Raw genomic sequence first — 26,366 nt, forward strand, 5'->3', positions numbered from 1 at the left:
TGCCTAATCTCTATTTGACCTCAAATTGATATCTAAGGTTTTCAACATTCCTTTCACTGGATTTACATTTTACTCAATGTAGAGTCATTTCAGTGCCCTTCAGCTATAAATAATGGAGTTCAAAAGTTTCAAAAATCACATCCTATCAAAATTTACTAACCTAGTTATCCATTGTATACCTAAAAGAAATTCATACTTCATGTGAGTGCATGAACAACTACAGGTAATACCATAAATCACATAACTTCCTTGGCATGTCTTTTGAGTAAAGTTATCACAGATGGTATCATTATATAACACACCTAGAAGATACAATCAGCTAATGAAAACCATGGTGGAGCAATTGGAAACTATATTTCAATCAGTGTGAAAAGAAATATTTACACTCAAAATGTGTGAAGTTTCCTATAAAAATAGAATTACAAACATTTCATCGAAAGCAAGAAGAGAAACTTGGAAAGAAGTAAAATATGAAATTTCATCAGGTTTATCTGGTATAACAAATGTACTCTGAGACAGGTTCAGCAATGCATCAGCTAAATTCCAGATTCCTCCAGTAGTTTGAGGATACTGTGTTCAGGTGCACTTATTGACGGAAGAATAACCCGATTCATCGATGGTCTAGGTTTTGTTCCAGCAGACTCAGGCGCTGCAGTTGTTCCTTCCTGCACAACAGGAATATCAGCCCTTCTTCGCACTGCAGACACTCGCTCTTTCCATATTCTCCCATCCTGTGAGTGACAAAATACATACATTCCCAGTCAGCAGTCCAAAGAAGTAGATAAACAGGTATAAATAGGAGCTGGGAGACCAAGTGACCCTATTATTTCTTGAGCAATGTAAAGTAATCCACTATTCTCTCAAATGGGATAGGCAAATGCTTTGTTGGTTTTGACAAACCATACCACTATATCCAACAGTTGAACTTAGACACCTTATATAACCAGCAGGTGAAGAAAACAAGCGAAGCAGATAGATAGTAACTGGCATTAGATTTTCCAACCACATAACCCTTAACCACCAAACTCTATCATGTCTTATGACTCTTGTCAACTCTCAAGTCATTTGTGTACAGACACAAGAAAAGTATAGCCTTTTGTTCAGCAATTGCAGCAAACCGTTTTTTTTTCTTATTCATAAATGCAGAAAGGAATAATCAAGGAAGGCTTCCCTTTTGAGATTGTAATTCTCATCAGGGATATAACCTTTCCTTTAAAACAATGACAAGCTCCATTGGCATACATATTCTATCACTCATGATATAATGCTAACCAACTCAAAAGCCGACATATTACAGAAGGCAAAGAAGAATTATTCAATTTAGCATCTTAATAACAAAAATCAAAACTTTATGACTCTATGTGATGAGCATAAAAGAATGTACTCACATCACATCTATCTAACAAGGCACAGAATATAAAAAAGCAGATAGTCTATAGATGTTTAATGATACAAAAACTGGTTACAATGTTCTGTACGGGGAAAAAATTAAAAAGAAAAAACAAGAGAAAACAATTCAAGACAAGATCTGATAAAACAATTGTTAGGTTGTTTGAGTATCAGTTTGTTTTGTTTAGATGGACATAAGAAGAAAAATCAATGAAATGATAGGAATAGAAGGCAGAAAAGAGGTGCAAAGAAGTTGAGAACATCTCTTTCCTTGCTTTTCCATTCTTAGATTTCTTAATTTCTTCTTCTGTCATTTAAACCCCCCATCGAAAAGGCAAAAGTGTGTGAAGCATTCATTCTATAGGAAGTATTTGACAGTTAAGACCAATAAACAGAATTATATAACCAATCACAAACAATCCTATTTACTTTTGGAAAACCTACAAATTATGATGGTTGATTCATGTCTTACAAGTCGAAGCTAAGAAAATTCTTAATTTCTGGACAGTGGAGTCTTGGAGCAAAGATACTAAGAACCAATAAAAGTCAATTAATCAAATAATTTCTGAAAGCTAGAAATAGGTCAACAGCCTGCAGCTATAAAGAAACTAGCAATATCAAGAACTGATTTTTTCACCAGTCCTCGTATCTCTCTATATTAATGCAATATAGTTAACTGCAACTCATATAGAAAGTGTTCACTCAGTTGCGAAATGCCATTATTGTACTTGCATAGACATCTAACACAATAACGGCATTCAAACAAACATGTTTGATAGGAAAAATAACAGCATACTGGCGTATCTAACACAACTTCATGATGCAGAATAAAAAGCAAACTTACATTCAATATTGAAGGTTCTGGTAATGGACATAGAATTGGCCGATCATTATGTAGAGGCTCAGTCGGGTGTTCAACTGGTTTGAACTCAACTGCAATTTCAATACCATGAGGGTTGATAGAGGAAGCTCCAGCTAAAGTAACAGCACCTATTGTCTCTGTATTAGGGGGCAACACTTCTGTTTCATCCTGCATTTTCATATAGTACAGAAATCACTATAAATAAAACCAGATACTATAGTTTCAAGTGAAAAAAGTATGCTTTTATACAATTACTTACAACAACAGCATACCCAGTGTAATACCACAAGTGGGGTCTAGGGAGAGCAAGATTAACACAAACCTTACCTCTACCTTCGCGGGGTAGAGCTCAAATACATTTACTTACACAGTAAAATCAATCTGGACGTAAGAAAAAGTCGGTATAGTTGATTTTAACAGTTAAGAACACTAACACAAACATGTCAGCAGCAAAATCTCCATAATCAAACTCAAATTTAGACTCACCTACAGGCTACACACCATGAACTAGTCAATCCCACACTCCAAAAATCTAAAAAGAACCTAAATTTACAAAATTCTTAAACCAAATTCATACCAACACAAAAGATTAACCCATTAACAATCTAAACCCAATAACTATTCCTTGTGTGTGATCAGTCGATCTAAAGCAACAATCTTTTCAAATGAAAAGGATCAAATAACTCATATAATTATCAAATTAACATAATTAAAGAAGAAAATATTGATACCTAGATCGAAAAACAATCCAATTTACATATTAGTTAAAGAATTTACCAAAAAAACTCAAAAAAAAAAAAACTTACAAGTGCACTTTGAGCTCTACGATGCCCAGTTCTGCTAACAGAAAATCTAGAAAAAATTCCCACCATATTAGTCTCTTTACTATCAGAACAAAAATTCACCCAAAAGGGTGTCTTCTGATCTTATTATTTGACACAAAAATTCAGCTTCTCTTTCTAGAAATATAGTGAGAGAAACCAAGAAAAGGAGATGATAAGTTAGCTTGCATTGATGGTTTTGTCTAGATTCGATTTTAATTTTAAATAATTTAAATTTCATTAATATTTTTTTTAAATTCATCCCATTCTGATATTCATATTAAAATCGAACTAAATCTGAAATGTTATCAAAAATTCAGCACTCCACTTGCAATTTGCTATTTTTATTTTATTCCGATATAAAAGCTATCAAAATGATTTTCATTCTTATAATACTTTACCGAAAATTGAAATTAAAAAATTACTTAAAATTATAAATTTTTAGAAAAAGTAGGACGAAACAAATTGGAGAAAAAATGAAATTGGATGGAGGAAATATATAATATAGTATTTATTTGGTAGTTGAAAGTGATAGAAATTGAAAGTTGCCAATAAACACAAAGGGACGGTTTGTCAAGATTCATTGATTAGACAAGAAACTAAATTAAAATATCCAATTGGTTGGAGGGGAAGCAAACTACTTAAATTAGACGTAAGTGCCATGTGAGTGTGTTCATAATTATACTGGCGACGGATATATGAATTCTACATTCGATTATAATTATTTGATATATATTGTTGATTTTATCGTATTAATTGATGTAAATTATTTCATTAGATTTGAGAGGTGTTTAAAAGATCATTGCGATGTTATACTTAGAGGTGAACCGATAGGGAAGGGAGAAGTTGCTTACTAAAAACAATTGATTCAGATACGTTTATAGTTTAGTCTTGTATAGGGGTAATAGGACTTAAATTAATCAATGTGCATCTGAGATTTTAAATCAAGTCAGTTGAATTATTTTTTGATTTCATTCGTTTATTCATTGAATTCACAATCACAAGAGGTCGGAAGTCAATTTGTACTCTTCAACATCAGCTTTGAATCGAATAATAATCTAGTGATACTTGTGTCTTTATCCTTTTTTAAAAAGAAAAAGGGTCGAACGTGTTATCAAACTTTGAAAAGAAACTCATATATGTCATTCCTTAAAAATTTAGTTCATTTATGTTATTTTCGTTTGAGAGAACATTTATTCATATTATTATGTTCTAATTAAAATATCATAAATAAATATTTTCTCAAAAGTCGATGACATATTTAAATATTTTTCTTTTTTTAAATGACATGTGGCTGTCTTCTTCACTGTATCACAGTGGATGTGGGGTTATTGAGAGTTAGATTGAGAATTTTGAAGATTTTAAATATAAAATTTAGTGAAAATTAAAAATATTAGATTATTAATTTTTATTTATTCTAACTTTAATGAATATAATTATGTAATACTTGTTGATGTTAAGTTGTACATCAACATCATAAAAAATTACAAAATCTGAAATAATCAACATTTAGATATTAATATTTTAAACACAAGATAAGAAGTTGGTTAAATTATTTTGAAAAATTCAAATTTCACCTTGAGATTTTAAAAATATATTTTAGGTATTGCCTTTTTTTTTAAAGCCCCTATATTAATAAGTAATATAACATTACATTAATGATAGATGCGTTAATACAATATAATTATGAAGGAAGATATGTATAGTCGAGCTCATTGTACTATGATTTACGTCTCATATATAATTTGTGTGCTATTGATAAAAGTGGAATTACCAATACACACTAAATAAGGCTTGCAAATTTCCCTCGATATTTCCACAAATAAAAACATGATATTGATTATTATGTACATAATGTTCTTGTTTGGATATTGTAAAGTACATTTACGGGTTTTAATATTATCAATGTTATTAATTATTGACATAATCGAATAATCAAATCGAATAGAGGAAAATCAAACTAAATCAAAAATCGATAAGTCCAATTGAGTTACATATTTACAAAACCAAAAACCTTTAAATTTGAAGTGGGTTCTATTTTTACAAAATCAAAAATCAATAAATTTAAACCGTATAAAATCAAATTAAAAAATCGAATGCATATCCTATCCTATTGTATGAATATAATATATACGATTTTACACGATATAATTAAAAATACTACGTTTTATAATATATGGTTATAATTGTTTTTGTTTTTATTTTTTCAAGTGAATCAGTCTATTAAAAAATACATAACTATAACTAATGATGATTGTTATATGTAGTTGACTTTGACCTACGAAAGTCGTTAGAATTAAAGTTGAATACTGTAATTGTTAAAGGAAAACATTTTTATGAGCTGCCAAATAATGAATTGTATATCTTTTTTATTTTAATGAAAAAAAGTTGAACTCATTATTAAAGTAATTTTCCAAAGTTGACTTTATCAAAACAATGTCCTAATCATAAACTTAATTTTTTTTTCCAGTATATTCTCACAGAAGATATAAAGAATTAATGTATGTTTTGTTTATTATCGAAAAAAGGAAAATTGTATCTTTTAATACGAAGATCGAAGAGAAAGTTATATAGGCTTAAGAATTTTCTCCTCGAAATCAACGTTTAAAATAAATTAAAAGTTACATTGTTTATGTGATAAGTTCTTAAGTTTATGTATTTTTTTTAAACGGATCAAGATCATTTATATACAATTCACAATCCAAATTTAGTATCAATATCTCTCTTTTCGCACATGATGACCGACTAAATTCAAACCAACACCATCTTAGGACACATAATTCATAAACACAAATAATTAACTAGACCCAAACCAATACCAGACAAAATCGACTATTAACATGAGGACCTTATTATTCACAACATCTTAAACATTAATATTTAACTTTACACTTAAAATATGTTTGATACTGTCATGGTAAGTAGCTCAAAACATTAGAATAAACACATTTTTAACTTTAAATTTAACACCTTCTTCAAGCCATATATTTCCTTTAAATCAGGATAAGTTATATAAATTATTGGCCAAGTTATATCATCTACAACCTTTAAATTATTCCTTTTATAAAGAATATTGTCTAAAGTTCTTTATCAAGTTTTCTCGATAACCGTAATACCTTAAACAAGTGTCACCATATTAGTTTAACTAACATCCAACATTTAAAATTTTTTATACAAGTAAAATGGTTGTCAATCAATTAGTGATATAAAAATATCCTTGATGACGAGAAGAAACAAAAGATATTCAATAAAAATGGTTGTAAATCGAACGTAATTAATGAAGAATATTAAAATCAAAAACATTAATTTTCAAAAAGGGTATAAATTTACAGAAGTAGAACACTGGTACGAAGAGTAAGAGGAAGAGCATCTAAGTCCAAAAATTTGATCAAACACCTCACGGCTCACGTATTTTAAATAAAACATTTTTAGCAAATAAAAATCTAATGGGCTACAAATGACCTAAAAGAAACATTTGGGGAAGAAAATGGAAATACCAAAAACTATTGGGAGCATTTTGACATATCACTTAAATTACTGTCTCTTTTCGAATAATACCCTGACAAAAGGGGCAAAGCGCGCGAAAATGGAGAAATCGAGCAGATGAAAAATATAAACTGAAAAAAAAAAAAGAGAAACCTTTACAGCAATGGCGGACGAGGGTTTCGACGAAGAATGGGACGCAGATTTCGTCGACCAACTTGTTCAAGCTGAAGAGCAAGCCTTGTCCATCGCCACTCAGAAATCCCTTCCACCTCCGCCACTACCGCCGCCGCCGCTGCTGCAGCAATCATATCCGGCGGTGTCGTACGTCGAGGTTAGCTATTCGCCTCCGCGGGACTTGTCTCAGAGAGTTCCAGAAGTGCCTAAAGGTTTCAATCAGTTACCCGATGTCGACGTTTTCTCTGCTGCCGCTGCCCGCTCCTATCTCCCTGCTGGCGGGTCCCACAATGCCAAAGAAGAAGAGATTGATAGTTTGAAGGTTAGAAAATGCTACTAGTATGTAATTAATAGTAATGTTGATAAATGAAGTAGTCATTCTCTGATCAATTGGCTGGGCAGTAGACTACTTTTACCCTCCCATTATATAGAATGTTCTTTGAATGGATTAGGCTATTTTTTTTTAATTGCAGAGGGAGCTTGATAGAATTTCAGAGGAGCGGAATCGTTTGGTACGTCATATACCCTACCCATCAATCCTCTCGTGTATACTGTATAAAATTTGAATTTTTCGAGTTCGGGAATTTAAATGTTTTTCTAAGGTTTCTATATGATTGTAGAGGCATTAGGGTATTAGGTAGCTGTTTGAGTTGATTTTAATCAGTAATTTAATTGCAGTTGCTTTTACATGTTATGGAGGTTAGCAAACAGATTCACGCAACACTAAAATCTTGAACTTGAGTGCATGACCTCATTGAAGGAACTTTTTAATTTTAAGCACCCACATTGTGTTGTACTATTTGTTTAGCTGGTTCCGTTTGGATTATGTCTGATTCATCTCACTTGACTTATCAGTTAGCGTTCTTTACACTGGTTTACCTTGATGGATAATCTTTATGTGCATGACATCGACATTGAGTAGATGCTGAAGACGTAGTATAGTTGTTTTATGACATAAGTTGTCTTCAATATATTTCTGATGAAAATTTCCTACTAGATAATGATCTTTTGCACCGCTTCAGGAGCAAGAGTGCATTAAGCTCAGAAAGGGAAGAGATAAGAAAGAGAAGAGACTCAAGGTTACTCCTCCAAAGATTGTGAGCCTGTAAGTGCCTAGTGGAATTTGTGTTTGACAAGTAGTTGCAGGAAAGTTTGGTTATGGTGTTCTTCTTCTAGGATATACTATAGCTTATGCATAATAAAAGTTGACCACAATTATTCTTGATTAAGGCGTGTACCACATAAGATAATAAGGAGATAGCCTGATCCGACAAGCAATAACCAGACATTTTTTAATAATCTAATCTTCATAAGATTCCTTTTCTTCCCTCTGTCAATGTGCATGCAAAATCATATAACTACTCCTTAGCCTATATTATTCATAATGTTATTGCTCTATCCTTTTAGTCTCATTTTTGTTGCAAGTTATATTATATTTTTTGTTGTTCCTATTTCACTTTGATAGTTTGATTATACCTATAGTTAATATGCACGATTGAGATAGTATCTAAATGGAGGTGAATACAAACTATATAAGAAGTTTAGTTTCAATAACTTCTACAATTTCATAAAATGAAAATTTGTCATTTCTTCTCCCTTTTCGTCCGGCAAAGAACCTCTTTTCATTGTGGCATTATTCCAATCATTTTACCACATTGGCGTGGTACATGACAAAGAAGTGTAATGCATGGATATATTTCAGAGGGTGGAGATTTACATATTATCTCCAAATTATAATTCAACAACAAAGATGCTAAGAGATGAAGTACAAGGAAATATATGCATCAGGGGCACAATAAATCTTGAAGAATAGAATGTAAAATGTTTTAAATTTCCTTTTAAGAAGGTTTTGGAAGAAAAGATATCAAATTTTTTTTATCAGAGTTAGTAATATCATTCTCTAAGGTTCCTATGAATCAAAATTGGTACAAAAAAATTTCTTTGTAACAAACCATGGTCACATGTGTCATTCTACTGTAGTTGACAGAGTGCCAAACCTTTTGCAACTGTGCTGATCCTTTTGAAATTTTAGGGAAAAAAATGCATATATTGTGTGCTTAGGGAGGAACTTTATGATGCAATATCATGTTCTTTCTCATGTTTTTTGGTGAAACTTTAAACTTCCCAGTTGAACACTAAAAGGGAAATAGAAGAATTTTAGTGAAGGTTGCTTCTTGTAGTGTGTAAAAGTTGAAGGAGTCATAACATTGGAAAAATTCTTATATTTGCTAATATGCTTTATATGAGTTATATATATTTGATTGCTAGTTTCCTTATCCATTTAATTTGACTTTTATCCTTGTTATTCTGGAATGAGAATGATTAGGTTTTAACTGTCATGATTTGCTTGCACTGCAAATGAGGTCAATCTCATGCTTTTTGGTCTCGTCTGTGTTTACAGTAGTATAGATTCGGGTATCAACATCCAAGGAGACCAAATAAAATCCCCCGAATTCCAAAACACACGCTCTATGAATGAGCATATTGGCTCTAGCACAAAAATTGGTTAGTTCAAACTGACATGTGGAATTAAAATCAATTATATGTCATGGTTCCTGAAAATAAGTTCTTTCATGATCTGCTCATACATTCTTCCTTGCATGCTGAATCATAGGTACAATATCCTCTAAGGATGTTGGGATCCAGACTGAAAGACCTGATACCAGTTTATCAGCTGAAAACAATTTATCTGATACTTTTTGCCTTCGAAACAAGTTGTTGGATGCATGGAGCTCGTCTTGTGGCCAAAGATTAGGAAGGCTTCTCATTTCAAAGTTGTACGCGACATGTGAAGTTGATTTCCGTGTCCTTTCTGGATACCTAAACACGAGTTTGCCCTCAAGGACAAATGTGGAGTCAAAGATTTCTTTGAAGGATAATCTGCAGTATACTCATTCTGGTGAGAGTGCAAAAGTGTCTCATCTTTTCTCTGTATTGACCAAGGTATATCCATTAAGTGATATCTTTTTTCACTTTGACTACACTTCACCTTCAGGTTCTTGTTTCTCTAGATGTACATGCTAACAATCATTAACCAGATGATAGATCTCTCTCAATGTTTCGGATTTTTCTTTTATATGAATTGGTATTCCTTATATTTGTTACTCATTCACTATTTACTTTCAACTCAACCACGAAAAAGGAAGTTAAGGGACTGGAATTTAAGATTTTCCTATTTTGACTTGCTTGAACCCTTTTTCTCATAGTTTGCTTGGCACTTGCTTTGGTCATGCATTTAAACTAAAGGCAGTTGCCCTCTTAAAAAAAGGGGCAGCCCAGTGCACAAAGTCTCCCACGTTAGCAGGGTGGGGGGAAGAGCCGAACCCAAAGGGTGTGATGTAAGCATCCTACCCCAATGCAAACATTAGTGGGCTGACCAAAACAATTGTTCTCTTAAGCTAGTGTTGGCCCTAGATTGCCAAATATTTTTGGTAAACCAGATTTGGGTGAAGTTTGGATTGAAGTTTCAAAATGTATTTGGCTCATAGTTTTTGGAAAGATGTTTCACCTTTTTAAAATATAAAATAAAATGAAACATGACTTAAACCCATAAGTTCTAAAAACTATCAAAAATGCTCATACATTTAGCACAAAATTATCATTTTTATTATGAACTAAATAGTACCTTATCCTAAAATCTTAAAAAATATTCTAACATAGTAACATAAAGCTTCCTACTTTTGAAGGTCTGATATGCTTATAATTATTAATAATGCTTTCTATCAAGTGTTTCTCTAATACATCAATACAAAAGTATAAATGAGTTGAAATGTTTACATTGCAAATTTAACCTGGATGAGTTGTATTTTACCAATTCTGATTGTAGTGACAATTTAAATTATTTACCATTCCATATTGCATTTTAAGTGTGACTTTGGTTAGTTTTGAATTCACTAGCTTAACATATTTGAGTTCCTAAGATTAACAAACAAGTTATTTTTTTTGTTAAATAGTAACTTGATTAGTCAAATATAAAATTTGTTCTTTCTTTTATATTTAATTATTTTAGTTTTCTTTCTTGGAATCTTGCATAATAACTTCTTATAAATTCCTTTATAATGGGGAAATAATGGAAAGAGTACCAATCAACATTTGAAGTGAGTATTATTCTCATAATGTAGGTATAAAATATCAGTAACAATAACAAGTATGGTTCAATCCCTAACTAGTTGGGTTTGGCTATGTGAATCCTCGCTATCCATTTTACTTAATTTGGATCCATTTACATTTTTTTATAAATTGGTGTTCTCTTAATTAGTGGGTATTTCCATTTTCTACTGACAAATTTCTTAACAACCGAAGACTTACTATATACAAGAGTACCAACCTGATTAAACCTTAATCATTACTTGTTGCTATTCTTTATATGGATCTTTTGCTTCTTGTGACTATGCTTTTATACGACACCAGTTGGGGCAAACTATGTGAATCTTCACTACCCATTTTGCTCCACTTGAACTCGTGTGATTCCAAACTTCCAATATTCAATAGTTTAAGGTTCTCTAACATTAGATTTTTTTTTGCATTTTGAACTGACATACAATCTCTAAACAAACTCCTAGTAAAAATTGGACCCTAATGTAAGTGTACTGACTAAACCTTAAACCTCACTATTAAGTCTCGCCTATATGGATCTTTTGCTTCCATTATGTTCTATTTTTCTCCCACTTGGTGAAAATTCCAACAAAATTACAATAAAATGAGATAAATAATGTTTTTTCCTAGTACCTTTATTTCATTAAAAAGGCTTTTCCTACACTTGATCTGCACCACGTTTCTTTATTTTGCAAATACTATGCGTAGCTTATTTACCTTATTTTGTCTTAGACTCTTAGTAGGGTTGACTCTCATAATTTGTGGTCTTGTATCTTGTAGATTAATGATGAAATGGTGAGATTCGAAGATTTGTTAGAAGCGTTGGTTGGTCTTTGCAGTCTTAAAAATGTGCGATTGTAAGCTTTGATATTTATCATTTCCTTCTGCTTTAGTTGTTAATGTGGAATTTACATTTCTACACGTGTAAAACTTTTTAATGGCAATATCCATTTATCTCAGTAAAATGTCCAGGTTAATAGTGCAGACTTTTGTAATCAGAGCAACGATATTCCTTTTTGAATGGTAAATTTGGGTTCGAGTATATCTTTGTGCTGATGATGTATGATACTGTTACCATTCTCAACGAAAAAAGTTTTCAGTCCTGCAAAGCTGTATCCATCTCATATTCCTGAAAAGAAAAGGAGAAAGAAAGCTGGTAGGCCAACAGTTCTAGCAATTATTTGAAAAATAGTTTTTCAGTATACACAATTTCCTAATGAACTTAAAAAGTGAAAAATCTTCGTTTAATTTTTGAAAGCTCTGTGAATATTTCTGAAAATCTTAATAGTACGAGACGCGATCCTTAACGTACTAGGTGTGTGAAATCTATCTTGACTTTCAAGTAGCTCTTGATTGAGGATAAACTCCAAATTCATACTTTCTGGTACTATGCCTATTTGCTTCTCTTCTTTCAGGTGAAAGATAAGTACATCCTTGTTGGGACCACTTTTTGCATTGGAATATGCTTCGCACACCTATTATACCGGTTTGCATCAATTGGCAAACTGGTCCATTGGAGTTCACCTTCTTTGTTCTACCACTTAGATTCTAATCTTCGTTATGCACCTTCTCTCTACGCGACTTATACATACTGACAGAACTCTCACCTCCACAGGAGGATAGATAGGGTGATTTGGGTGAGATCCATTGTACATCCAATTTTTGATTCACTAGTGAGATCCCACCCACCATGAAGATCCTCACCCCCACCTTCCATAAATAAGTTATAACTTGATAATCTAGAATTGAGGTTCAAATCCTACCCAAAATTTCCACTCAACAAGTGACCTGTGGCAAGAGCAAGAGAGTATTACGGAAATCAGAGTCGGATGGGAGGTGGCTGATTGGCCAAGGAGCAGAAAACTATGCAAACAACAAAACTTCTAAGAGTAAAGGATATATATTTATAAATATAAGTATGCATCAATTACTAAGTTTTTTTTTTTTTTTTTTTTTTTTTATAATTTCTTTGAAGGATTACAACAACTATGTCTCAATTCCAATCATGTTGGGGTCGGCTATATAGTTCTTTTGAATGACTGTATGTTATGTTGAAGTAAAAGGGAATTCATAAAGGCTTCATATTTATATCATTCCATAGAAGTTTCTTGTCACTAGCTTCATAACACTATTCATTCCATACAGGTTTCTATTATTCATAGGGCTTTGCATATACTGCAAGAGGTTTTGAGTTTCACTTTCAATATGGAAAGAAAATTTGGTAAAAGGTATATATTACTTACTCAAATGCATGCTCTTCTTTCTCTATTCTGTTTCTGAGATATTGTCATGGATTCTTTTAGCATCAATGCAGAAGAATGATTTGATTTAACTGTTTGACAACTGTTTAACCATTCCCTTTGTGTAAGAAGCTTGCATTTGTCTGGATTCATAAGGAAGCTCAATTAGAAAACAGAAGCAAAAGTTAGAATCCACTGATTATCATGCAAACAAGTCTCTCCAGTCTTCTGATTCTTCACATTTCAAGATAGATCTTCAAGCGTTTTTCTGTTCTCTTACTAGTGCTAGTTGTCTATTTCCTTATTGGGGTAAATGATGTTTCCGTAACCTTAAAAGGTTAAGACAAATAAATAAAGGAAAGGAAAAAGGAGAAAAGATTGTCTCTATCATCTGATCCAGGAATATTTTATGTGCTTTGATTTGATCTTTCCAGTGTACTCTATCAGGGACAATATTGTTGTTGACGGACCTGTTTGTTGGAATAATGCGTCAGAACTGTATGAATATGGATATCTTGGAAATAGAGGACTGCCGCATGTCCATGCTGAGAAAATATTTGATCAAGACCACACTGATGGCCTGAGAGTGAATACTCTTGAAACTTGCACCAGAATAGGATTCATCAATTATGGATCTAGCTGTTTGATATCATCTTCTTTCAACTACGTTCCTCTGTTTGAATTAATGTGCGAAATTGTCATGATTCATGACTTAGAACATATAAGACTTGAAGCAGTTTCAGTCATGAATCTGATTGTTGCAAGAAGTAATGCCTATTTGGAGAGGGACAAGTAAGTTCATATCCTTCTCTTATTTGTTTGCGAATATTTTTAGAGCTCTGTAATATGCTTATGCTATTTCCTCTTTTATATAGGTACGGAACAGATATTCTATTCCAAAGTATTGTAAAATTATTGAAGAAGGGAGCCCGCTTGCATGTAAAGAAGAAAACTGTGCATCTTCTTCATATGCTACTGAATTGTAAGCACATATGTTTGGTCACGTGTTGGGCACATGTTCATATATCAATTTGATGTTATCTGGCTCCTGGAAGTTTGTTCTTGAACTTGCTTACTGCACCTCAATGTTCAATATGTAGCTTTTACTACTTGAACTACCGTGTCTTATTATTTATATCATATTTTCTCTTCCTACAGTGTCTCTACTATCTTATGGAGAATAAGCCAATATATTCTTTCTGATCCAAGTTAAAGATTGATGCATTTTCTCCAAGTTTATTATTAAGGAAGAATACTTCATTATATTTTACTGTATTTTACTCATGCACCACAGTGGTAGTTGTAGTAGATTGCTGCTAATTGTAAGATATAATCTGATGAAGATATAAAGGTTATTTCTGAGGAATTAATCCATCTCAAAATCACTAGCAGTTTGTTTTTGCTTTGTGTAATGGTTTACCTGACTATACTATTCAATAAAGGTCCAAGAGTAATGGCCTCATTCTGCAGCTGTTTCATGGAGGGAGATGGCAGTGGAATGGTTGACATCAATTCCAATGAGAGTTCAACTTTTTCCGTAATCAGTGTGATCTTTGAGAGTTTGGCTGAGTGTATCGCCTGCACTGGAAGTAATGCCGAGGTAAGCCTAGTATTTAACTTCAATTGGCATATCTTCTCACCTTTTCTCATTTCGCATTTTCATTCTCTCTCTAAACTCCTCTGAACACTGCTAGCGTATTTAACATGGATTTTGTCTTGAATTTATCAAGAACGGAATTGACCCCTTCCTGCTGTTTGTTACTCTTGATTCTCTAATTATTCAGGAACTACAGCTTCGGAAGCACACTATTATTTTGCTAGCTTTCTTCGCATCATCCGGAAAATGTGGTGTTGAAATTCTATTAAATTATGGGCTTCCAAAAGGAAAAGATTTCCCAGCAATTATTTTGCAAAGCTTAGTATGCGATTTGGATCTAGAAGAATCGGATACTGCTCAGCAGCCAGAAGTATTCAAAGAGAGGTATCTTTGGGCACTTAAATGTGTTTGAGGTTTATTTCAGTCTTCCAAATATATGCATGAAATGGAGTTAGTTTATTTGAGTTTCCATGCGGTGAAGTACACAATGATTATCTAAAGCTGAACATCACAATGCTTTCTTTTTTTACTTTTTAGTTTGACAACCCACTTGTTCACCACCTTGAGTTTGAGTCCTCCTTAATTCATGGAGTTTCTCATTATTAGCTTTGTTTTTTTAGATCTTCTGAAAGGACCTTTGCATTTTCGAAGTAATTTTTCAATTTGATTGTATTGAAATTTCATTTTCTCAATCTTTTCTATGTCTCATTTGCCAGGACTTTGCTGATTCGAGAGGTACTCATACTCTTGAATAGACTAGTTTCACATCCAAAGTACTCCAGCCACGCTCTGCGTGCATTAACAAACAGTCGAGAGAAGGCCACTTTGACTGTTGATGTAACAAACAGATTATCCAGTAAGCGCACATTCTTTTGGCAGGATGTCAGTATGTCTCGGCAGATTAGGGAATCTGAAATCGTAGATTTAGCTCAGGTGTTGAGAAGAAGAGTGTTCACGTTTCTTGGAGGTAGCAACCAATGAAAGAAGCATGAAAACTTTGCTGTTCCGAGAAGTGCATACATGCTTGAAGAAAACCGCCCATGGAGCTATTGAGTTATGATGATACTGTGACAGGAATGGGCGTGGAGCAACGTTGCAGCTTCTGTGCTGAGATCCCCTTCGAATTGGTTGTCAGTAAAAGTTGCATTACCGATCACCCTCATGTTTAAGGTGTTGGGTAGTTGTATCGGTTTTTCTGTATATATATATTTCTAATGTATGTCATTGGCTGAAGAATAATGTTAGCAATTGCCTTAAATATATAATGTTAGAGCTTCAGAGATGAAGTAGTTTTCCCATGGGGTCTTACAAGGACATTGCAGGATGCAATTTTTTTCCTAGGACTGGCAGTTTATAGATCGCGTTCATACTGTCCAATGCAAAGATGAAAAGTACATTTGTGAACTTTTTGAATCTACTTACAACCCTAAGCAAGCAAGTCTTAAATGGTATCATCTTTGCTTGCTTCTCCACTTTTTTGAGTGTAGGACAGAAGTTAATACTAAACTTATAGTACAGAATCCCATCTCCAGCAATTGTAAGGTGCAATAAACTATAACACAAAAATTGACAATCAGTCGGCATTACTCTTTAAGAGTTAACATTTGTATTCTGGTAATGAAACGAATTACATAAAAGAATAGTAAGATTCGAAACACTACAGTGCAATAAATTTAGACATCTGTTGGCGTACATGAGCAGATAGCTGTGGGACATCATCTCTTGCACTCTTCTCACAACGATCCACTACTGCGTGTATCCGCCAAATGATTCTTTAGTGTCAGGATGGTGAAGCTTGGAACCAATTCAAAGGAGTTGTGCTACACTGCTGCTACAACTCAATGACAAACTGGCACCATTGATATTCGTTTTCTCAATCTTCATTATCAGAATCGCCAAATTTTATTTTGGTGGCCTTTGGAGCATTTGCATCAATTTCTCTAAAATGAGCACCATAGAGCTTGGACTCCTGTAAATTGCAACTCAACAATGTAACAAAGGACATGTGCAGCGACAGAAAACTAGCAATGCGGTAGTAAGGGAAGGGTGGAGAAACAAGATTCAACAGTTGACAATTACTAACAGGAAGGCATGTGTAGATCTATTCATCAGTCTCAATCAAACAAATTGTGCCAGCAAGAAAATACGCGATCACAAAGTATAACTTATGTAATAATACATTGTTGCTTCACCATCTTGTGGATATCCAAATTGTTATTGTAATTAGGTTGCAAAATTATACCAGGAAAACGCAACTCCTTAGGCTCGGTCTCACTCAATTTTCACCAGCCCATTTATAAACTCGGCGATTTTGACCCTCCTAATTCGGTCTATCCAATCATTGGGTTGATATGTAGGTGTTAAATTGATCAATGAGGAATCTTGTCAAAAGTGTTTTTAAAACAAAAAAAAATATTATATTTCGATACGTTATATATTAGCCAAATGGCCATAAATAAAGACAAATTTTGTCAGGTACATGAACAAATAGAGTAAGAACATGGTAAGAAATGGGGGAATTGGGTCAAGATTTGTTTAGTCCCTTTCAGCCCAAGTTACTTTTGTACGGGTTAATGGAGATGGTTTATAGCCCATTGCTGCCCAACTCATTTCAGCCAATGTAAATTTTGGGCAGTTCACATTTACTAACAACTCATTTTGAACCGTTCATTTGACACCCCTATTTATAGATACTATGTTGTTAAGACTATGCACAAGCAGCTGATAATAACATTATGGGCTTCCTGCCAAGAAGATAACACGACATGATACTTTGTTTCTTAGTTTGGGCCAAGCCACATAAGATCCTTCTTTTTTGACTAGATTCTACTTGCAATGCAAGCATGACATGTAAAGACAAATACAGCTACTAGGATATCAAGAACTAGGCAAATCCTTGTGTCAGTTGTGTGAGGAACAATAATTTCTTCCAAAATGAGATACTGAAATTTAGGAAATCTATAAAATCCTTTTTGGATTGGCTTAAAAAAAAGTAGTTTTAAGTCAAAAATAAAAAATCAAAACTGAAATGATTTTTAAGACAAAAAATAAGGTTTTTAAGTTATTTTAACCTTGCCAAACACTTTCTAACTTATTTTAAGCCATTTTTTGACTTATTTTAAGTTATTATTATTTTTGTCAAATACTTCCAGAAGTCAAAAACTGACTTAAAAGTAGGTTTGACCAACTTTTAAGCCAATCCGAACACCCTCTAATACATTTGCATTTCAAATCATACGCAATAGCCAATATGCAAATAGAAAGCTTACCTTTTTCTTTACATGGGTTCCAAAGTTAAGAAGGGCAGCTGGAACAGTCTGTCCAGCTTCTCTGAGGACATTTATCAACTCCCCAGAAAGTCCCTGTGATAGACAGGCTCGATGTAAGAATCAAACTAGCAAAGCACTGACACAATAGTACAAGAAAAATAAAAGTGAGATCTCTATCCTAAAGATCAGCCAAACAGTACCTTGTTATCCTTAGTGAAGAATGTATGAGCTACACCTTTTTTACCAGCCCTTCCAGTTCTTCCAATTCTATGAACATAATCCTCTGTTGTCAAAGGGAAACTATAATTTATCACAACTTCAACATCAGGTATATCAAGCCCTCGAGCAGCTACATCAGTAGCTATCTGCAGAAGCATAAACAATTATGTTAATGAGGCTTTAGCATGTTTGAACACGCACGCAAGAAAAATGAGCAAACACAGCAAGATCATTCATGAACAGTCGATCCAAATTCAACCGGAAGTCACAACACAATTCCCAGCCAGCACCAGAGCAACACAAATAGAAGTCATGGAAAGTTCGGGAATTAGATCTTGCAGGAATGAGGAAGAACCAAAGAAGCAAAATCTTGCAAAACATTTTAATGGGGAAAAAAGAGTAAGCATCCTATTATTCTTGGACGGAAGAGGATTGGCTAGAAATCAGAACTCCAACAATACAGATCAGGTTTTAGTCAAAGAATAAACTGATGTAAATTATTATATGATAAAACAAAACCAAAAATATAGCAATATCAGTGGTTTTAGTCAAGAGTATAAAAACGCATCTGAGGTTCTTCTTTACTAAAAGCACATTTTCTTTGGTTCTTATATACTTGATTAGTTGGCCTTCATGGTTTGCATCTTCTTGAGATTCTATCCTGTTAGTTCTACCTATCAAATAACGTGGAAACAAAGATGATAATAGGAAAACAGTGTGTACCAGTAGAGGACAGCTTCCATCCTTGAAGAGTGACAGGGCCTTAGTACGAGCATGTTGTTGCTTGTCACCACTAATAGAGACAACTTTCCAACCCCTGAGGCAAAGACACTTTAAACATTACAAAATGTAAACCAGATATGATACACAATACAATGAGCATGGTGCATACTACATGTACCAATGNGCTGTCAATAAAATCGGATATTTTTCTTCTTCAATTATATATCCCTATATCAGAGTGACAGGGCCTTAGTACGAGAATGTTGTTGCTTGTCACCACTAATAGAGACAACTTTCCAACCCCTGAGGCAAAGACACTTTAAACATCACAAAATGTAAACCAGATATGATACACAATACAATGAGCATGGTGCATACTACATGTACCAATGTTGCCAGGGTCAAATTAGTTGGAACATGTATTATACTATTATCAGCAAGTAATTAGAAGCTAGACATAGGAATCTAATGTTTCACAACTAAACAGAAGAGCAATAGAATTACCTTTTCTGTAGCATCATTTCTACACGAGATGCTTCCTTCTTGTATAAAACAAAAACCAATACTCTATTCCTGTTCAAAGTTTGCAACCTCTTGTAAGCATCCATTATAAAGAGTCCAAAAAATCAAATACCAAGGTTAAACGCCAATACAAATAATGCAAACACTATCCCCAATAACTGATGATTGAGGAATGTCTAAAACCATTGCTACGAAGAACGGCCTTGCTGAATCATGGTTATGTAATGTTTCCTGTAGTTCATGAGCTGTAAGGATGAAATCTACCAATCTTCCAGCTCAACGACTAAAGATGGGAAACCNGAGATGCTTCCTTCTTGTATAAAACAAAAACCAATACTCTATTCCTGTTCAAAGTTTGCAACCTCTTGTAAGCATCCATTATAAAGAGTCCAAAAAAATAAATAACAAGGTTAAACGCCAAACAGGACACAAATAATGCAAACACTATCCCCAATAACTGATGATTGAGGAATGTCTAAAACCATTGCTACGAAGAACAACTGTGCTAGACAATGGATAAGGAATTAAAGAAGAATGATACAACAACGGAAATCCGCTGAGGAAGTACAATGAACTCATCCACAATATGATTTTTGAAAAGAAAAAAGGAAGAGGAGATGATAGAGTGTGTGTGTGTGTGCGCGTGTGACAGAGAGAGAGAGAGAGAGAATGCACTTCCCCAATGCCCCATGGTTCGATAAACATACTACCTCCTGGTAGAAAAATAGAACCACTACTTTTAGCCTACCCCTCACCTGGTCAACCATCTAAATAAACATAGGGGGGCACCAGAGGACTTTGTTTAGACAACATTAGGCACCAATAGAAATTAGCATCCACACATGGGCAGATAATCATTTTCAGACTTTTTATGAGAAAGGCAAGTAAATATTGAACACAGGCACAAAGGCGGTGCTGGTCTAGTCTCTTTGCACTTAAGTCACTTAAGAGTGATTTTAAAATAAAGAGAACTGTTCTAGTTGACTTAACAGGAAGAAAGCAATCCATTCAATTCCTACAAGTACAAGAGAATTACAAACCTACTTTGTACACAGGTAAGCAACCAGGATATTAAAACCACACACAAAGACCTAATACATGAATATCATTATTCATATACTATAATATAAGAAGATTTATGGATGTCAGCAAGAGACAACGAACGCAGGCTTTAGAGACATATGATATTAAAAATGTGTTGGCAGAAATTTCTGTTAAGATACCTTCTAGACTTGTGGTATTTTTCCAGCAAACATTGTAAACGCTCATCCCGTGCTCGATCTTCCAAGACCTACGATGTAAAAGGAAATGGACGGGTAATTCAGTAGGAAGAAATGGAGATGAACTTGTAAGTCTTCTCCTATTTGCTCTTTGAATTTTAGTTTTGGCTCTCTATTGATCTATTGGCTAGAAGGGAGGCAACAATATAAAAGAGTTGGAAAGAAAAATGCATCTCACATGTCCTTAGAATTTCTATAACGCAGTTTACCTCAACAATTTGCATGACATCGTGGTTGGCAGCCAAATCTTCTGAACCTACAACTACCTGAACAGACTTCAGTTTTAATCCAGGAAAGAAACCAAAACAAATTTGAGAATATATTCTGAATGGTAAATGAGACCTTGATTGGATTGGGATCCATGAACTCTTGAGCTAATTGATGAACTTCCGGAGGCCATGTAGCACTGAACATAACCATCTGCCGAACTGCACAATTTAATGGAACTTGAATGGTGGACACAAAAAATGCATGTACACAATTTAAACTTCATCTAGCTATATATGAAGTGCAAAAAACAAGTAACAAAGTCCTACCATAATGTGGGAGGATGAGGATATGAACCAAAACACTACAAGACTTGAAAATTGAAATATTTACAATATTCAACTTTTTAAAAAAAAAATACTTTTTTGGTATTACGTATATACTGAAAAAATGAAACAAGCACAAACTTTACATATGGATGTACTTATTTTCAAAATGGATCGAAAATGAAACTACAAAATGTCTCATTGGGACATATATATTTTTACTGAGGGAAAAAAATGGCACTTGGAGATAATACAATAAGCTATGAAAGACATTCAGATCCAAACATTTCATTAAAAAGAAAAAGAAACTAAGCAGGCTAAGTCTATATAATGAGATGTCCATCAAAGCTCCAGCTTTAAGAATTCAAGTGATGGAACCAAATGTAGAGAGCAATATTCATACCAGAGCATGTTTGGCTTAATATGGCACGGACCGCTGGTTCAAAACCTAAATCAAGCATGCGATCAGCTTCATCTAGCACCTGTAGCAATATTAGTAACATCAGTCAAAGGTAAAGGAGCATGACAGTTGATGTGTACCACATTTATATTAAGTTCATACTACATAGGGGGAAAAATCAAATCATATTTAAGAAGTTATCTCATGAACATGTCATTGAATCAAGATAAATAGAAACAGTTCTATTTCTTAATTTCTGATCACATAACAAAAAATGAAGGATAATACAATCTATATGCTTTCTTCTGTCACATGACAGTAGTCACCCTATCATGGTAACTTTGAAACATTTATTACATGGAGCTAATTTGAAGGCTCTTATTCAAGTGCCACTTTGTCTCTGAATAAGCTGAAAATAAAGGAAATTGGTTCAGTTTATGATGATCCAGAATAAAAATGGCAAAGCTTTGGGCCATGAGAAGCATATCGTTTGTAAGTTCTACAACAGCTAAGCTACAGAAATATGTACATATTTAAAATTTCTAGTATCAACTACCAAGACATTCAAGTAACCCTAAAGATAAACTCCGCAAACAGTCAAGTAATAGTACAAAGATGCTAAACAGAATGTTAACGACAAAAGGTGATCATCAGGCATATTTTCAGTCTGTATATCAAACAAGACCTACATTTTAAATACCTCACAAAGTTCATGTTCAACAACTTGAGATTACCCGAAAAAACAAAAGGGAAAATACTACTCCTAAACTTAATAATAAAATAAAATCAAAAAGTACTTGCACAAATTAGATGACCACATATGCAGAACAAAAGCATCCAAACTATCTACACTAGTTTACCAAATAAACTTCCATGACATCATGCTTATTCAGACTTCATTAAAGATCCTGAAAGTCCAAACATAAATGAAGGCCATAAAAGCACTCACCACAAAAGAAACCTCTTTTAAATTGCAAGCTCCCATTTCCATCAGATCTTGCAAACGACCAGGGGTTCCAATAACAATATCCTGCAAGCAGAGGATATGATCTGAGGTGCCGACAAGAAAACTTCAAGTATGACATGTGTGAAGCACGTGTAACATCCATTAATAAGTCTAAGAAAGCAAGCAACCATAAGACCTTAAATTAACTTAGATATTAATTATATGATACTGAAAAAATCATCATCCAAGACTCATTGCAATAATAAATTCAGAACGAGTAAATATAAAAGAATCTTAGAAAAAATCATCATTCAAGAACTCATTGCAATAAAAAATTCAAAAAGAGTAAAATCAAAGAATCTTACCACGCCAGATCTAAGAGAAGCCTTTTGATGGTGCTTATCAACTCCGCCATATAGACAAACTGACTGCACACCAGTAGGCTTCCCAGCCTCACAGAGAACATCTGATATCTATTATAAAAGAGAAAGTTATCAATAAAGCATAAAATATGCATTGGCATTTTGTATTTGAGAACACAAGGCAAAACATTCATATTGATTTAATAAAAGAAAGCATAAGGCATGAGTTGAAAGACACTCTGGGAAGATACTACAAGACATCTAGAACTAAAACTCACATAAATTAGCCTTCTACAATTTATTATGCACAGTATAAGAATGTATCTTGGTAATTGGGACCAGATGGATTATCCCCTGCTCTTAGAAGTTAGAGCAATAGAAAAGCAATAAAACTGTCTTCAGATATAGTTTTCTTACTTTTCTATTGCTCTTTGAAGCAATAAATATCAGGTGTAAACATAAATTACGCTAAGAGACACAGACAAGGTTCTCAATATCCGACAGTAGGAAGATTTACTAGGATGCAATGTGGGACTATTACCAACTAAATATTTAGGTATACTGTATGGATGTCAATCACAGAGAATACTAGGAAGGAATGACTGAAAAGTGAGACAAGAGACCAACAAATGTACTTGTACTTGGGATGGAGGTTCTAATCATTAGTGTTTTGGATGCACCCCTACTTAAACTATGTCTCTATTTCAATACCTAACAAGATGCATAAAAGAAGCAACAAATTAAACAGGAATATTCAGTGGCACGGAAACAACTAAGAAGTCTTCCATTTAGGTTATGTGGGGAACAGTGATCACCAGTAAGAAGCAAGGAGGCTTGGAAGTCAATAATATAAGGCCACGGAACATTCTCCTCCTGAACTGGCTATGAAGACTTTGCAATGAGGAGGAGGCACTGGACAAATGTGATTATATAGAGAAGTATAAGAGGGAAAATTCTTGGAACACGTGAACACAAATGGATTCGTACACAATTGGAAACTGAATATATTAGAAACTTATTGAATATATTCTAAGAACACATTCACATTATAGTAAGTGGTGATAGAAAAACTTTATTTTGGAAAGAAAGATGGTCAGGACATACACTCCAAACGTTTAGTTTCCTATCATTCCCTTCAAAGTATATAACCATGATGCCACAGAAAACGATTACTAGTCTACTCAAGGATCGAAAACAAGAAATAACACATTCATTTGCCCTTTACCATGCTAAATTTGAAAAAGAACTACAAAGTTCAAGCTTTGATGAGTGACAACGCTATTTAAGTGAAGCATTACTTCAAGTGAAATCAAACTCACACAACAGAATCAGTAAAATACCAATAATGCAAGAAAGCAAACAACTTTAAACAGTCCAGGTGTAGATTTGAAGAACATACTTGTTGAGCTAACTCCCTTGTAGGTGAAAGCACAAGGCAAACAGGATTCTTAGACTTCTTACTCTTCCGCTTACTCGTGATGTGCATAATAGCCGGAATACCAAAAGCCAATGTCTTACCTGATCAAACAAAAATATAATTTAACTGAAAAATCCATAAACCATAGCCTACTACCGCACTAAAAAGAACTCAATTCAAATGTTATACCTGATCCAGTTCTAGCTATCCCAATGAAATCACGCCCATCTAAAAGAAAAGGCCATGAATGTGATTGAATTGGTGATGGTTTCTCAAAATTCTTACAACATTCCAACACCTCACTTGGAAGCCCTGCATCCACAAACTTCTCTAAAGCTTTGTACTTTAACTCATTAGCACCCTTACCCGTAACCACCACATTTGTACTACTTTCATTAACCTCCCCATTAACAACAGTAACATCCGACCCATCATCCAAATTCCCTTCCTTTACCTTACTCTTCTTCTCCTTCTTCGACTTCTTCTTTTCCGATAACTCAGCTGACCCATCAAATATTTCAGTATTTCCATTCGACCCATCAAGAGTTTCAGTGTTCCCATTGGACCCATCTTCTTCTTGCTTCTGCTTCTGTTTCTTCTTCTTTTTTTTCTCTTTTTTGGATTCTACAACAACTTCTTCAACCTCAGCGTCTTCAAGCTTTCTCTTCTGTTTCTTGTGGGATTTGGATTCATAGTTGAGGGTTTGTGGTTCGTCATCTAACTGTTTTGCTACCATGGCTGCTCAAATCAATGGCGAAATCGCAAAACCCTAAGGTTTAAGGAAACAAATGGATGTTGTATTTATAGAAGTTCGCTATTACCAAATTTCCCAAATTAACCTCTGTTTTAGTGAAATAACAATGAGAAAATAATCAAAATGGTCCTTTTAGTTTTCATTATGATCCTTTGGTGTATATAGGTTAACAGTTATGGTCCTACTTCACTATTTTTATTGAAAACTTACGTAAATATATTATAATAATAAAATATTTATTATTTATAGCAATAATATTTTTTTCACTTGATCACTTTTAATTCATTTATAATACAAGTTTAATACTATTACAAGAACAATTTATTATTCATATATGATACAAATTTTAATGATGAATAATACATTTATCACATATTTTAATACACTTATAATACAATATGACAAAATTTTACCAAACAAACATGATATATTTCATAAAACAATCATAATTCATATATATTGCATACATAATTTACTTTTTTAATACATATTATATATTTAACAAAGCATTGCTATAAATAATAATAAACAAAAAGTATCGCTAAAATCAGTAATTATTTTTCAATATATATTAATTTATATTTTTATTATGCAAATTACATGTTATATCCTTCAAATTGTCGTAAAACAATGGTCATTTTCACATGTAAGTCACTTTTAATGTTGTAAGGTAATTTTACCGTTGCCACGTGTAAGTCACTTGTAAGGCAAATATGTATGTACACCATTAATATTTGGCAAATTGTGGCCAAGTTTCATATTTTCATTAGTATAAATAGGTAGTATATTTTTATTTAAATGTAAATAAGAGAAAAAGTTTGGCATACGTTATTATACTGCCTCTTTGTTTGTTTTTGTTCTTAATTTAGTTTATCAATATTAGTTTGTTAGCTACTTATTTTATAATACATTATCAGCACGAAATTTTGTCAAGTTATGCTACTTTCAGTAGGTAAAAATGATAAGAATTTTATTTATTTTTTAAAAAAATGTCTAATATTTCTAAACTTGAATTTGTTGCCTTGCATATATCGGGCAAAGAATACTCATCCTGGACACTAAATGCTGAAATCCACTTGGATGCAATGGATATGGTAGGAGCCATCAAATAAAATAATCAGGCATCCAGTCAAGAACGTGCAAAAGCAATGATATTTCTCCGTCACCATCTTGACGAGGGGTTAAAGATGCAATATCTCACTATAAAAGAGTCCTTTGTATTGTGGAAAAATTTAAAAGATAGATATGACCATCTGAAGTTTGTCATTCTACCACAT

General features: G+C 33.5%; 3 protein-coding genes across 4 annotated transcripts; 1 reads left to right on the plus strand and 2 right to left on the minus strand.

Annotated features, from left to right (window-relative positions):
- Positions 1 to 335: 335 nt before the first annotated feature.
- LOC107026715 lies at positions 336 to 3,275 on the minus strand. The gene is made up of 3 exons (XM_015227789.2): positions 3,058 to 3,275; positions 2,234 to 2,419; positions 336 to 731 (listed from the first exon to the last, which is right to left on the minus strand). Exons 1-3 carry the CDS (start codon positions 3,121 to 3,123, stop codon positions 537 to 539), a joined length of 447 nt encoding a protein of 148 aa, XP_015083275.1. The 5' UTR covers positions 3,124 to 3,275; the 3' UTR covers positions 336 to 536.
- Positions 3,276 to 6,660: 3,385 nt separating this feature from the next.
- On the plus strand, positions 6,661 to 15,972 carry LOC107028533. Of its 2 annotated transcripts, XM_015229630.2 has the most exons (12): positions 6,661 to 7,054; positions 7,206 to 7,244; positions 7,755 to 7,837; positions 9,134 to 9,237; positions 9,347 to 9,675; positions 11,608 to 11,676; positions 12,973 to 13,055; positions 13,515 to 13,859; positions 13,943 to 14,049; positions 14,510 to 14,667; positions 14,852 to 15,048; positions 15,381 to 15,972. In XM_015229630.2, exons 1-12 carry the CDS (start codon positions 6,722 to 6,724, stop codon positions 15,643 to 15,645), a joined length of 2,112 nt encoding a protein of 703 aa, XP_015085116.1. In that variant the 5' UTR covers positions 6,661 to 6,721; the 3' UTR covers positions 15,646 to 15,972. The 2 variants fall into 2 exon arrangements, with proteins under 2 accessions (XP_015085116.1, XP_027774784.1); XM_027918983.1 differs by lacking the exon at positions 7,206 to 7,244.
- Positions 15,973 to 16,247: 275 nt separating this feature from the next.
- On the minus strand, positions 16,248 to 25,123 carry LOC107028535 (DEAD-box ATP-dependent RNA helicase 5). The gene is made up of 13 exons (XM_015229631.2): positions 24,525 to 25,123; positions 24,318 to 24,436; positions 22,922 to 23,029; positions 22,560 to 22,640; positions 21,614 to 21,692; positions 21,020 to 21,105; positions 20,887 to 20,943; positions 20,621 to 20,688; positions 19,380 to 19,448; positions 18,876 to 18,969; positions 18,134 to 18,298; positions 17,934 to 18,026; positions 16,248 to 16,633 (listed from the first exon to the last, which is right to left on the minus strand). The coding sequence occupies exons 1-13, from the start codon at positions 25,069 to 25,071 to the stop codon at positions 16,538 to 16,540; spliced, it is 1,662 nt and encodes a 553-aa protein (XP_015085117.1). The 5' UTR covers positions 25,072 to 25,123; the 3' UTR covers positions 16,248 to 16,537.
- Positions 25,124 to 26,366: the final 1,243 nt, after the last annotated feature.

Source organism: Solanum pennellii, chromosome 8, assembly GCF_001406875.1.
Source record: "Solanum pennellii chromosome 8, SPENNV200".
NCBI classification, from domain to species: Eukaryota; Viridiplantae; Streptophyta; class Magnoliopsida; order Solanales; family Solanaceae; genus Solanum; species Solanum pennellii.

What these genes read in the sequence shown, in the direction of transcription:
- LOC107028535 (XM_015229631.2), bottom strand. Translation starts at nt 25,071, where the DNA reads ATGGTAGCAAAACAGTTAGATGACGAACCACAAACCCTCAACTATGAA. An exon ending in TAAAAGAGGTTTCTTTTGTG is followed by an intron (nt 21,693 to 22,559) that starts GTGAGTGCTTTT and finishes ATATTGCTACAG; the next exon opens with GTGCTAGATGAAGCTGATCG. An exon ending in ATTAAGCCAAACATGCTCTG is followed by an intron (nt 21,106 to 21,613) that starts GTATGAATATTG and finishes TAAATTGTGCAG; the next exon opens with TTCGGCAGATGGTTATGTTC.
- LOC107026715 (XM_015227789.2), bottom strand. Translation starts at nt 3,123, where the DNA reads ATGGTGGGAATTTTTTCTAGATTTTCTGTTAGCAGAACTGGGCATCGT. An exon ending in GTAGAGCTCAAAGTGCACTT is followed by an intron (nt 2,420 to 3,057) that starts GTAAGTTTTTTT and finishes ATGAAAATGCAG; the next exon opens with GATGAAACAGAAGTGTTGCC. An exon ending in CAGAACCTTCAATATTGAAT is followed by an intron (nt 732 to 2,233) that starts GTAAGTTTGCTT and finishes TGTCACTCACAG; the next exon opens with GATGGGAGAATATGGAAAGA.
- LOC107028533 (XM_015229630.2), top strand. Translation starts at nt 6,722, where the DNA reads ATGGCGGACGAGGGTTTCGACGAAGAATGGGACGCAGATTTCGTCGAC. An exon ending in TGGCTCTAGCACAAAAATTG is followed by an intron (nt 9,238 to 9,346) that starts GTTAGTTCAAAC and finishes GCTGAATCATAG; the next exon opens with GTACAATATCCTCTAAGGAT. An exon ending in GCCTATTTGGAGAGGGACAA is followed by an intron (nt 13,860 to 13,942) that starts GTAAGTTCATAT and finishes TCTTTTATATAG; the next exon opens with GTACGGAACAGATATTCTAT.